Consider the following 13,802-nt stretch of genomic DNA (forward strand, 5'->3'; position numbering starts at 1 on the left):
GTAGTTCACAAATCTGGAAGCGCACCTTCTCCTATTGAAGGTATGCAAAATATTTAGGAGAGAGTTGTGAGTTGTCAGTGTTGTGATTTGTCGAAACTAAAATATACATTTTTTTGTCCTGTTTTGATATAATCCAATATAGGACATAGGAACACTATCCCTGCTGTGAAGTACAGTGGTAGTAACTTCCTGTTTCTCACTAGAAGGAATTTAGGCACTTGTCAATTGTGCAGATAAGTACTTGAGGTATTTGCAAGTAGGATGAAACTGGTAAAGTTCACCTTTCAGCATGATGACAAAAAAAGTAAATGTCTTTGAATTGACCTAATCAGAGCTCCAACTGAAAGTCTGTGTAATGATTAAAGATTGCTGTCCATCAGAAACATGTCAGAACTTGAACAGCTTTGTAAAGGAGACTGCAAATAATCTGAAGTGTTTACTTGGTGAGGACCTATCCCTAAAGACATACATCTATAATTGCTGCCAAACATATTTCATCAAATATTGACTTGGGACATTTACAATTGTTGCATTTCATTGTGTGGCGTTGCATATATCCTTGGCTCCTGAATAAACATTTTTTCACTGTAAAGCAGGGGTGCCCACACTTTTTGGGCTTGCGAGCTACTTTTAAAATGACCAAGTCAAAATGATCTACCAACAATAAAATTTTAAAAAAACACAAAGCACACTGTACGCTGAGAAAATGTTAATTATCATTCCTATTCCGGGTTTTTTTCAAAGAGGTCAAGGCAGATGACTCTATAACCTGCCACCTCAGTAACAACCATACAAAAATAGACAAATATACCCCCTCCCTTTTTACTAAACCACAATAGCAGTTTTTAGCGCAGGGAGCTGCGCTGAATGCCCCGCGCTTCTCTCGACACTCATAGGCTCCCTGCGCTAAAAAACGCTATTGTGGTTTAGTAAAAGGGAGGCCATAGTGCAAAATATAGACAGCAGATATAAATTCAGACACATTTTGATCACTAAACTGAAAATAAAATCATTTTTCCTACCTTGTTTGGTGATTTCATGAGTCTGGTTGCACTTTCTTCTTCCGATTGTGCATCCAATCTTTCTTCCCTTCTTTCAGCCTCCAAACGTCATTCCCTCCCCCAACTTTTTCTTCCTCTCTCCCTGCCCTTTCTTTCTCCCTGCCTCACTTTCTTTTTTTTCTCTCTTCATGCCCCCTTTCTTTTTTTCTGTTTCCCTTCTTTCCTTCTGTCTCCCTGCCTGCCCCCTTTCTTTCTTTCTCCCTACCCTCCACCAAGCCACTGCTACCACTATCGGGGAACAGGCCCCCAAGCCACCGCCACCAGGTAACAGGCCCCAAAGCTGCCACTGCCGCCGCACCAAGTTCTCTCTGCTTCCCTGCGGGCTGACCAGCATTCCTCTCCCCGACGTCAATTCTGCCGTCGGAGAGGAAGTTCCGCCCACCTAGGCAGCGATTGGCTGGCCCGATTTTCCTCTCCGACGGCAGAATTAACGTTGGGGAGAGGAAGGCTGATCGGCCCGGTAGATTGCCAAGGCAAAGTGAGTCTGATCGACTCACCTTGCCCTGGCGATTTACCAGTTGATCGCGATCGACCTATTGGGCACCCCTGCTGTAAAGTATAGCATGTAGTATGATGAGTGTTGGAAAAAAACGCCTCATTTTAAATTAGGGCTGCATTTTTAATAGCAGTTAACTCTGCAGTTAATACATTAATTATTAATCAAAATTGTAAAAATTGTAATTAAAAAAAATAATTGTGACTTAAAATGTTAATCACCTCCCCTAATGTGGACTTTTTATTTTCCTTTATTATGTGTAATGCTTATTTTGGAATAAATATAAAATAAATAAGTTAATCACATTGCAGTATTTTGACTCTTCCAAGCACCAATTCTGCGATCCTCCACTCCCAGTCCCTGTCCTCAGTGCAATCTGACATCTTTCCCCTGTCCACAATTCAACATTACTGCACCCCATCCTCTACCTTAAAAGTGGTTTTCTGTCGATCCTCACCAGCAGCAGCATTGCACATATGCTGCCTCCAATCTAGGGTTACCATATTTGTTGAAGTAAAAAAAAAAAGACATGTGGCCCCGCCTCAGCCTTGCTGCCACACAAATCTCATCTCCTTCCCTGAGCTTGGGGTTGTGTCTAGAGGGCCTCCCTGCATGCTGTCATATTCCTGCTGGAGTCCAAATATGTAAATCTATATGCACTTTTCATGATATCCACAAACTGCCAAATGTATTGAGATTACCTGTATTTTCTGTCTTCAGTTCCTTATATTTTTGCCCTGAGGTACTGTTTTATGTATTGGTGCTGAAACTTAACAGTAATAACCTTAATTCCTGGTTTAAGAATCTCAGCTGTGATCAAATGTTTGTCTCACCATATTAGGCATCTACAGTATATCTGGCGATTCTGTGAAACTTTCTCAGTGGCACTTGACATTTATTTTTTTAATTTAGTTTAAAATTTAATGTAATACAATGACTTATTTGGCTATATGAAATAAAACATGCTTGTCAAATTTATGCCGGCTTTTACAAAGCCACAATACAAGTTTTTACCATGGGTGGTGCTCATAGAATTCCTATGAGCGTCGGAGCATTTACCTTGCTAGCCTGTACTAAAAACCTCTACCGCAGCTTTGTAAAAGGAGCCCTTAAATAACAGAAATACAAAAACAAACAAACATAAAAACCAAAAAATACAATTCAACTAATACAGATTAATAGTTGACAATTAATTTAAAAAATTCTAAAATACAAATATACCAATATAGATCCAAAGATAAATTGTGAACAAAATTTCCTAAATAATGCTATTTTAAGAGAATAATGAAAAATTAATTAATTCTTATCCCAGTAGATAAACTGTTGAACTCTAATGCCACCTATATGAAAATATCTGGAAAAAGCACAAAAAAAAAATCTGCCAGCCTGTTCAAAATTTTAAATACAGAGCAAATTATCCTTGCCTGTGCAGGCTACCAATGTAATTTATATAATAATGAAGATGATCTATTAAACCTGTAGCCCTTGAAATTGTACTTTAACCACCCTTTTGGATGGTAATCATTGTTTTGCTGATTGCTATATTTTCATATCATATTAACTGCCTTCTTTTGGAATATGAAAATTTTTCAATAAAAATTTTCAATTTTTCAATAAAAATTAAAAGTTTTGACTGGTGGCATGAAATTTTAAACTAGAGGAAGAAATGAATTTTCTTAAGCTGTATGAGAGATGTTTTGTATATTCCAGTGCTTTGTATATCAGCCTTCAAAAAATATCAACAGTTTGCATTAATAACTGATGTTCTGGAGGGAAAACCCCATAGAGACGCTGCTAGTTTTCCTGGAATGAATTTTTTGCTGCTTGTCATCTTTCACGTTTGTCTACTTATATCAGTTTTTGTTTTCCTTACAGCTTCTCTTAGAACATCAGGATGTCATTTCACCTGACCACAATGACGTCCTACATGAACTGCTGGAGGGACTGAGAGCCGTCCCTGACGTGGAGTCTTTTCTTGGTACAACTACAGCTTCTTTTTCATTTACCATGTCCTTATGTGACCATTTAAAATAATTTTACAAATACATTTTGAATCTGTGTGTAAATGTCCTTGAATTATAGTATTTGTGGTTTGGGGTCACATGGGATATTAAAGTAAATTTGCTATACTGTTGTACATGTAAATAGGGTGATGGTTGTTTTTTTAGAATGCCCATTCCTTTCCCTGTTCACATAAACAGATTTTTCTCATTCGATGTTTTATAAAATGAGGATTTTATTTATATACAAATAAGTTTGTACGGGGGCAGTCAGAAAGCTAACTTTAACTATAGCATCAAAAATAGTAAACATTCAACTTGATTCCCCCCTTATATAATATCTTAGGAATAATAATGTCACTTGTACTGTTTTTCTTGTACTTTTATTTTCCTAGACAGATTTTTTTTCTATTGCAGATGGGGAAGGAGGCCCAAAATTGGGGTCTTCATTTATATTATTTGTGTAACCAGTTTAAAAGAACATTTTTTTAACATACCTGTAAGGGCTAGATTCGCAGGTTAGGGACAGTTCCAACATGTGAGACAGGCAGCTGACCTCCCACCAGCGGCCACAGCGGTTGTCCATTCTGTTTGCCAACCGCCAGGAGGAAAGGGATAGTGAAGAGCCAACAGTATATACTTATTGCCATGAGCCCTGCCTTCAGTCCTGGTCCCGCTGAACAGGCTGACAATAATGAAGACAGAAGCTGTGATGCCTTCATTCTTGCCTACATCGCTATAGGCTCTGCCAGTCTCGATCCTGCCCCCTCTGAAGTTACTTCCGGTTTTTGAGTGGCGGGATCAAGACCAGCATAGCCTATAGCATCGTGGGCAAAATATACAGTTATGCTGTGCAGTGCAGATATAATTTTTTTGCAACATGCTTATAATCAGGATATTTAGATACCTTATTAGGGAAAAAAAGCTTATCGTGGAAGTAATTCACACACAAAATGATGAGACGCTTGCAGAAATCCTAGAGACACCAATGTCTGTACAATTTAAAGTTTGTGGGTGCTTGTAGTTGCATTTTCCTATGAAGGGGCCTTATGAATATGTTAGCTTTGAGAAATATGCATCACAAATATTTTTATTATGTTTAGTAACTTACGAGATAGCTGATGGGGAGGGAGGTTGAGCAGTCTTTATAGATTGGCTCACCATGATAACCCAAATTTCTAACCTCGATTTATATTCAAGTCAACCTTTCTGTATCGCCTGGTAGATGGTATAGTTTCTTACGGATGGGACTGAGATCAAACTTGTATATCAGTATAGCTTCCCCTCTACTAATCCAGTCTTCCTCAGTCTCTGGTAGCAGGTTAATTCGGCTAATTCGGCTCCCCTCTTAGAACTGTTGGAACTTTGTTTTTGGACTCCTGGTTCCCCTTTTTGTGCCGGATAGAGCTTGAACGGGTCCTGTTTGGGGGTCCATTCGACCTCAGGGGTATCAAACTCGGTAAGTCTCGTGCTGGGTTCCTCCCCCCACCTTCTTCCACCTCCCTGTATTTTTGTAGAGGTGCCTTAGCCGGCGGCCTGGCCCCCTGGTTGGTCAGCCGTCCAGCTATGAGAGCTGTGGAGTCTGTTCTGTAAAAAAAGCAAAAATCCTAAGGTGTGCCGATCTAAAGAGCTAATTTCCCTTTAAAACTGCCTTTTTACTGTACTCCTCATCTAACCAGCACTTTTTTTCTGCACCTAGGGCGGTTTTCAGCACAGTGAGCACTTTTAAAGGGAAAAAGTGCTCATTGTGCTCCAGACGCAAGATACTCGTGACCGGCCTTTGCAAGCGTTGTGCAGGCCGGAGCAGTGGATTCAAATCGCAGGGAAGCCCGGGCTTCCCCCGACGCCCTGTGGAGGGTTCCCCAGCTGTCGACAGTCAGGGAGAAAAGGATTCCCTTGCCACCGGAACGGCTGGGGATTCCCTTTTCGCATCGGTCAGTTCCTCGGCCTCAGCGTCAGGAAAGTCCCAGGCTTTTCAGACACGGCAGGCCGCAGGAGCTCCAATTTCGGCAGGAACCTCCACCTTCATCTCAGTTACCTCAGGTGACTTTCTCCCTGTTCTGGAAATACAGAGGCAAGGTATGGCAGGGTCCCCTGCAGGGGCAGGATATCCCTTGAGGCCGCCGGGGGTCTTTCCCCCTGAATTTATGTTAGCACTTTGTAAAGCTTATGTGCTGGCAGCAGGAAGTTGTGTCCACTCTGGGGGTCTTGGGGGGGGTTTGCCCTCAATGTCTTCCCAGGTGCGACCCCAAACAGCGATGATTTTGCCCCCCTCTACTCCTCTCTCATCCAAACGCCCGAGGGTCTCTTGGGATGAGGAATTTTACCCAGAGGAGCATGAGGTAATTGAGGAGGACTTGGACTCTTGGGGAGAATTCCAGGATCCTCTTGGGGGGTCAGATTCTGCCATCGAGGGGTTCGAGCACCCCCCAGCTGGCAAAGATGCATCTGTGCTGTGTATTTTTCAGCGGGAAGAGTTTCATGAGTTAATTCTTCAAGTCTCCTTGGTTTTGCACTTTGAGGACAAAATGTCAGAGCCCCCACATACGGTGGACCCCTTGCTTAAGGGGATCCGCTGTGCTTCCCGCTCTTTTCCTATGTATCAGGATATTGGATATTATGCTCACTCAGTGGCAGGTGCTGGAAGTCCTTTTTCGTTTTGCGCGCTCCATGGCCCACCTGTATCCCGTTCCTGAAGGGGATAGGGATACTCTGAAGTCGCCCGTTGTGGACGCAGTGGTCTTAGCCATCTCTAAGCAGCATACTGTGCCTGTTGAGGGCGGTGCAGCCTTGAAGGACCCGGAGGAGCGTAAGTTGGAGTCCCTCCTTAAACAGAGTTTTAATGCGACAGCTCTGTCGGTCCAGGCGGCGATGTGTGGTGGGCTGGTGGCTCGAGCGTGTTTTCGTTGGGCCCAGCATGTGCTTGACAGTAAATCTGAGAATTAGGACTTGTTAAAGCAAGAAGTTGCCAAAATTAAATTGGGTGCTTCTTTTCTTTCAAATGCCATGAATGACCTCTTGTGAGCTTCTGCCAAGTCCTTGGCCTTTGGAGTGGCAGCACGCCATACCTTGTGGCTTTGCGCTTGGTCGGCAGATTCTGCGTCCAAAGCTAAGTTGACAAAGTTTCCTTTTAAAGGTTCTTTCTTGTTTGGTGAGGACCTGGACAGGTTGGTTCAGACTCTCACTGATTCTAAAGTGCCTCGTTTGCCTGAGGATAGGCCTAGCCCACTGGCTCGAGGTGGCAATGTTCATGGGCGTGATTTCCGACGTTTCTGTCCTGGTAAAGGGTTGTACGCACACATCTGTAAGGCCTGAATGCAATTACCTCAGTTGACATTCCAGTCTGGGGTTCAGTGGCAGGCTATGACATACCTTGAATTCCCTACTTGCTGTCCCCTGCTGTAGTCCTGAGCAGTTTTGCTTGATTTTGTTTTGTAATTGTCTGCCATAATATGTGAACCATATGTTCATGAAGATTGTAGAGATGTGCATTGTGAAAAATTAAGTGCTGGGTTTATTTTCATGCTTTTTATTCCCTCCCCTGAAGTCTGTCTGTTTTACTGCTAGCTTGCTATGAGTCACTGAACTTAGTACATGCTTCTCCTGTTATGTACACATCTGTAAGGCCTGAATGCAATTACCTCGGTTGACATTCCAGTCTGGGGTTCAGTGGCAGGCTATGACATACCTTGAATTCCCTACTTGCTGTCCCCTGCTGTAGTCCTGAGCAGTTTTGCTTGATTTTGTTTTGTAATTGTCTGCCATAATATGTGAACCATATGTTCATGAAGATTGTAGAGATGTGCATTGTGAAAAATTAAGTGCTGGGTTTATTTTCATGCTTTTTATTCCCTCCCCTGAAGTCTGTCTGTTTTACTGCTAGCTTGCTATGAGTCACTGAACTTAGTACATGCTTCTCCTGTTATGTAGGAGAAGGAGCCCTTGATCCTAATGATCCCAACAGAGAGAACACACTGAGTCAGCTGGCAAAGACTGAAATTTCTCTTTCACTGACCAGCAAATTCGAGCTACGGGAAGGTGAAGATAAAGATGTCAAGAGTCTTATGATAAAGTAGGTTTTTTTCATATTTCACTGTTCAACTATTCTTTTTTAATTTTAACAAAAAGCAGCTGGATAAAGTAGCAATTTATGCATTCACATTGATTTCTTCTGCTCTTTAGCTAGTGAGGGAAGAGGGTAAAGGTTGCTATAAGGAGAAAATCAATTGTAATCTGGCATTTTGTCAGAGCTACTATGTACACGGTCTTAATTTGGGAGTTGTGGATAGCACAGCGGTACTGTCATTTACAAGTGATGGCAGACTTATTCACAGTCCCTTGTTAAGCAGAGGGATTATTTGCTTAGTATGAATGCATATGATGCTGGTTCTATACAAAATGCTTATCTATACAAAATGCTTTATGTAGAAATAATCTTTGTTAATATGAAAATGCCAATGTCAACTAGAAAAACATCTGTGGTATATATATATATATATATATATATATATATATGTAACAATTTGTAAAGTAAACAACACCCTCCCCCCAAACACCTAAAAGTATCCTTATTATCCTCCTTCACCTACCCCAAAAACCCAAATCTCTTGTCCCCCTTTAATCCACTTCTCATATCCCCCTTTCCTCCTCACCCCCTGTTCCAGGCTGAACCCAACAGCTGTCTATCTAGGCCCCTTGATTCTGAGACTATTTTTGCTTTAGAAATATTTTCTTAGTTGAAAAAATTCCTATTTTTCCTGACATCTCTTGGGCCTTACAGATAAGGTGTAAATCCTTTTTGGGTAAGTGTCTGCAAGTATTGGGCCATAGGAGCAACTTGTTTCTACAGTTTCCCTGCACTTATAAATGTTTTGCAATATTTGGGAATAGTTTTGTGGCATTAGATTTAAAACATCTGTGGAGGTTCCTCACAGCCAGGGCTTCAGGGCAGTTGTGTCTCTCAGGAATCCAGGCATTTCCTTCTTCTTAAATGGTTTTTGCCTCACTAACGAAGTTATAATGTGTCAGTATGCCTGACCTGTTGTGGTTTTTCTTTTGTTGGAGGAATGTTCTGGCTCCTTATTTCCTTTTCTTGATCCACCCCTCTCTCCCCCTCCCCCCCCAAAAAAAAAAAATCGTGGCTTTATTAAGTTCACTACTTATAAGTTTGCTTTTATTTCTTCTCTTTTGAAGAAATAAGTAAGGCTATTCTTACGTTCTTATAGTAAGAGCGGTTGATATAGCTGGTTTTAAAAAAGGTTTGGACAAGTTCCTGGAGGAAATGTCCATAGTCTGCTTGCCCTAGATCGGTAACATGGAATGTTGCTACTATTTGGGTTTTTGCCAGGTACTTGTGACTTGGATTGGCCTCCATGAAGACGGGATACTGGGCTAGATGGACCATTGGTCTGACCCAGTAAGGCTAGTCTTATGTTCTTATATAATTTTCTGAAAATGTATCTGATGATCTTTCTCTAGGTTATGTAACAGGATATTAGAAGCATTGTTCAGCTAAAGGGCAGCAACAGTTGTCCATTGATAGTTTGTCTATGAAAAAAGCTGTATAAAAATCAGTCAATACATTACATGTAGACTAGTTAAAATATATATATATGTATGAAACCGCTATGTGGTTAGGTTATTTTTTTTCAGGACTTTTAGGAAAGTGTAGCAATTCTGTTTCAAATTCTTTCCAATTTGATGGCAAGTCATTACCCCTTTTACCACATGTGGTAATCTGAGGCAGCCATAAGAATTCAGATTATTTTTTGCAGTGTGTTGCTGTCATGTTTTAGTAACCACTTTCTTATCTTTAAAATACAGGATTCTCATAAAAGGATCTTAATTTTGTTACATATAAATTATATGTGGAAGTTGGCAGCCTAAAAATTTCTGTTATAAATAACTGTAATCAACTGTATTAGAACTTGAAATTTTCTGTTCTGAAGGGATTTTTTTATTCTGATTTTTATTATTGTAATCCTTCAAGGATTGTAATAGTTCATGTGTACCAAAAAGTTATTGAAATACCAAACTAAGAGGGTCTTTTAATAAGGTGCGCTAGCCGATTTAGCAAGCGATAAATGCTAATGTGCCCTTAGAACCATGGTAGCTATGGCTATGGAAGATAGGGGCACATCTTGACAATCTTTGAATTTAAAAAGCATCCCTTAAGAGGGATTGTGTGTGGTTGTTTGTGGACTCTGTACAGTACAGCATACGTCTGGTAATGCTATAGAAATAATTAGTAGTAGTAGGTTGTTTTTATTTATATATAATGGCCATCTTTAAAATCTCCTTACAATTAAGAGAGATCATTGTTAAGATTAATATTTATTAAACTGCTTCTGCAGTTGTCATTAAGTTGCTTGCTTGTTCATATTTTTGCTGAGATAGTATATTTAACAGAATCTGTTCAAAAATCAGTTTTGGACATAAATTTACATGATCAAAAAGTATAGTTATGCCGTGCAGTGCAGATACAATTTTGTTGCAACATGCTTATAATCAAGATATTTGTATACCTTATTAAGGACAAAAAAGCTTATCGTGGATGTAATTCGAACACAAGGTGGTGAAACGCTTTCAGAAATCCTGGAGACGCCAGCATCTGTACAACAGGTGAGTCTCACTTTATACTGCTTATCAGCATCCTGCTAGTTTCTTAGTACTTTTGCTTTATTTTCTTGATCATATTCCCAAGGCATCATTACTTTGTCCAAATGATTTTTGTTTGTATCTTTATTCCCTCCGCCCCACCAGCTGTTTTTGTTCTCTGAATTTCCTCTTCAACTCTACTTTGTGTATCAGAGTGCTGCCTGCATGGGTTTCAAACCACCACAGCACACCCGCTGTTTCCTCAAATGCTGCTTCTTGGAACTAACTGTTGTACTGTTCTTGTAATGCATACTCTGATGCAAATAGTAAGCAGCAAGATGAACCAACTCAGCATCCAAAGAAAATCCTCACGTTTTTAATTTCCAACAGTTTATCACAAATAAGAAAAGAAGCAGCTTACTGTAGATAGTTGAAACCCAGGGTAAAGTACTGATTCGCATTAAATACAAGCATGAACAGTCAGAACAGTGAAATAGTTGCTGACTGGTTGAATTGACTAACCATGACTGGAAGTTGATTAATTGACTGATGAAAAGATGATGTGAATTCCAGGGAAAGAGAGTGAAAAAGAGGCTGTAGAGTGGCTTGTTTACTGAACCAAAGATGGAGATTTTTTTTATCCTTAGAGGGAGGGAAGCAACAGATACTCATGAAAACTTGCATCTTTGTGGAGGTGACCAGTGGCGTAGCTAGGGTAGGAGACACCTGGGGAAGTGGTGCCTTCCTCTCCGCCCCCCCGGCTCCTTCCTCTTCCCCCATGCCACACTCGCGCCTTCGCTTCCCCCATACCTCTTTAAATATTCAGTGTGAGCAGCATCTCCAGCTTGCTGCTTGTGCTGGCGGTGGCTTTCCCTCTGATGTCACTTCCTGGCCCCACGACCCAGAAGTGATTTCAGAGGGGAGACAGGTAGGTACAAACAGCAGGCTGTAGAATTTGCTTGCGCTGGTGAAAATTTAAAGAGGTGGGGGAGGGACAGACAGGTGACGGCACTCTCACCAAGACAGCACCCAGGGCGGTCTGCCCCCCCTTCTTTACTACGCCACTAGAGATGCCAGTAGGGTAAAAGGATATGCCTAGACCAGTGGTCTCAAACTCAAACCCTTTGCAATTTGGATTTGTAAGTACTTGGAGGGCCTCATAAAAAATAGTTAATGTCTTATTAAAGAAATGACAATTTTGCATAAGGCAAAACTCTTTATCGTTTATAAATCTTTCCTTTTGTCTAAGTCTTAATAATAATATTGTAATTTATAGCTAAAGAGACATTTGATCAAAAAACTGATTTATTTTACTTTTGTGATTATGATAAACATACCGAGGGCCTCAAAATAGTACCTGGCAGGCTGCGAGTTTGAGACCACTGGCCTAGACCTAAAGCCTGAAGCCAGGAAAGTTTCAAGTAGAGCAAATGGCTCACAAATGAAAGCAAATTTTAGAAAGGATGTACAAATCAGAATTGAGAAGTCCAGGTCAGGATGTGTGGAGTTCCATAGAGACTGTTCTAAAATACTTTGTGAATGGATACTTATGCATCAGTGTTATGTGGCAAAAACATCCATTTTATAACCATAAACATATAAAATATCAACAGGGTTAACACTGACAAAGAAACATGTATGTGCCACCATACATTTATGTTGGCAATGCATATACATTTACATAAACATTTATGTCGGCAATTGTAGAAACATGCAGGTGTCTTTTCTAAAGCTATTGCAGAGTCTGGTATCCCTTGCCCGCTTTGCTTTTGTGTTGGGTGGGGGACAGGAAACATAAATCACAGGGAGATTAAGGGGGTGACCTCTCTTAATCCCTCTAATGAAGCATGTTCAAAATGAGTATGTGTCTGAAAACTAAGAGACAGATTCTCAAAACTAAAATCTGCCTTTAACGTGCTCACTAAATCGGTTCCGGCCAGTTTAGTGTGCATATATTTTAGCGGTGGATTATCAAAATGGCTTACCGAGGTCTTTTCTGAGTACTCTAGCAATCTCCGAATTCCATGAAAATGTAGTACAACGTAGTACAATGTAGTAGTCATTAATATTAAAATGAACACTCCAAGCAATTCTCTATAATCGCTGAGGGAGTCTCTAACCTCATTATGTCACATTTGCTGACAGGTCTGAGCTGTTGTTTCCTTACTGTCTGATTAATGCCTGAGCACTGATTGGCTCAGGCACTGACAGGAAAGTAGAGTTTGACAACTCAGAAACCCCCCCCCCCCAATGCAAATTAAAATAATAAAAAAATCCCAAATTTATTGGCAGGAGAGATGCTCACTTTTTCCAGCTATGTCGCACAATCACCTGACACTGCTAACACCCCCCCCCCCTCCCCATAGCGGGAGAGATACCCACTCCCCTGATACTCTCCAGCAGCTGGAAAGATGCCCATTTCCGCTGCCAAGCAAAGGACCTCAGGCACCCCCCAGCAGTTGGAGAGATGCCCACACCCTCCATGCCTCTGATGAACCTCCGGGGAGGGGCCTAAAGCTCTGATTGGCCCAGACGCCTAAGGTTCCTCATAGGAGGAGCCCTAAACAACCTGGCCTGGTCAAAGCCTCAGGCCCCTCGCATTTCTAAGAGGTGGGCCTGCTGGCCAGAGGGAGTAGGCATCCCACCAGCCAGCCATTGTAAGTAAGGTAAGGGGGAGGGGTGGGGGGTCATTGGAGGCACAGGGGTTTGTCGGGGGAGCAATTCTCCTGTTGCCTGGGGCGTGTTGAGGAGGTGTGTTGGTTGGCAGCGGGAGAGAGTGGGCATCTCTCCTGCTGTTGGGGGGGTGTTGCTTGGCATTGGGAGAAAGTGGGCATCTCTCCTACTGCCGGGAGGTATCAGGGAGGCGTCGCTTGGTGGTGGTAGGGAGTAGTCATCTCTCTCGCTGCTGGGGAGGGTGTCAGGTGGGAGATTGCTTGATTTCAGCGGCTCAATTTATTTATTTTTTATTTATTTTTATTTTTTTTTTTCATTTATTCTGCATATGTGCCCATCGCTATCACCAGCGATGGGCACATGCAAATTTACTGAATCTTTGCTACTCCCCGCCAACCTCAACTGCAGGAGTGTTTTTTGGAGAATTACTTGCTTTTTCTAAATCACTACAATAATGGTTGCAACAGCAGCTCATCGCTTTTTAATGCAAATTTTTAAGAATCTAGCCCTAGATGTTCGAGGTCAGTGTTCTTCGACCTTTTTACACCTATGGACCGGTGGGAAAAAAAAATTATTTTGTGGACCGGCAAACTACTAGGACTGAAATTTTAAAACCCCGTTTCTGCCCCGTCTCCGCGAGCTCGGTCCTCGCAAACCATCTGATCCCATCCTCACAAGCCTCAGTTATGATTTTATACTGAATGTATTTTATTAAAGTATAAAAAGAAACAATATTCTGTACAATTGTCTTTTTATAAATACAAATAATACAGAGCAAGTATCAACAAAACCCCTGTCTCCCCTCCCCTTCACATATATCCCCTCTACTATCAAGAAAACTGAATAAGCCAAATTATTACAGAATGCTACACAGAAATATCATGCTAACAGAATACTGCAATCACACATAGCAGGAATAGGGTTAGGGGAGTGCAACTAGGGCAACTGCCCCACTGGTCAGAGAGAGCCCTAAGC

General features: G+C 41.5%; 1 protein-coding gene across 3 annotated transcripts in view; it reads left to right on the forward strand.

Annotated features, from left to right (window-relative positions):
* Window positions 1-13,802, forward strand: part of IQGAP2 (IQ motif containing GTPase activating protein 2) — a 511,872-nt gene that overhangs the window by 474,672 nt on the left and 23,398 nt on the right. For all 3 annotated transcript variants that reach the window (XM_033929310.1, XM_033929312.1, XM_033929311.1), the window contains 3 exons: window positions 3,433-3,535; window positions 7,488-7,629; window positions 10,091-10,178. In XM_033929310.1, coding sequence (XP_033785201.1) covers window positions 3,433-3,535; window positions 7,488-7,629; window positions 10,091-10,178 — 333 coding nt within the window. The remainder of the gene's footprint in view (window positions 1-3,432; window positions 3,536-7,487; window positions 7,630-10,090; window positions 10,179-13,802) is intronic.

Source organism: Geotrypetes seraphini, chromosome 1 (assembly GCF_902459505.1).
Source record: "Geotrypetes seraphini chromosome 1, aGeoSer1.1, whole genome shotgun sequence".
NCBI classification, from domain to species: domain Eukaryota; kingdom Metazoa; phylum Chordata; class Amphibia; order Gymnophiona; family Dermophiidae; genus Geotrypetes; species Geotrypetes seraphini.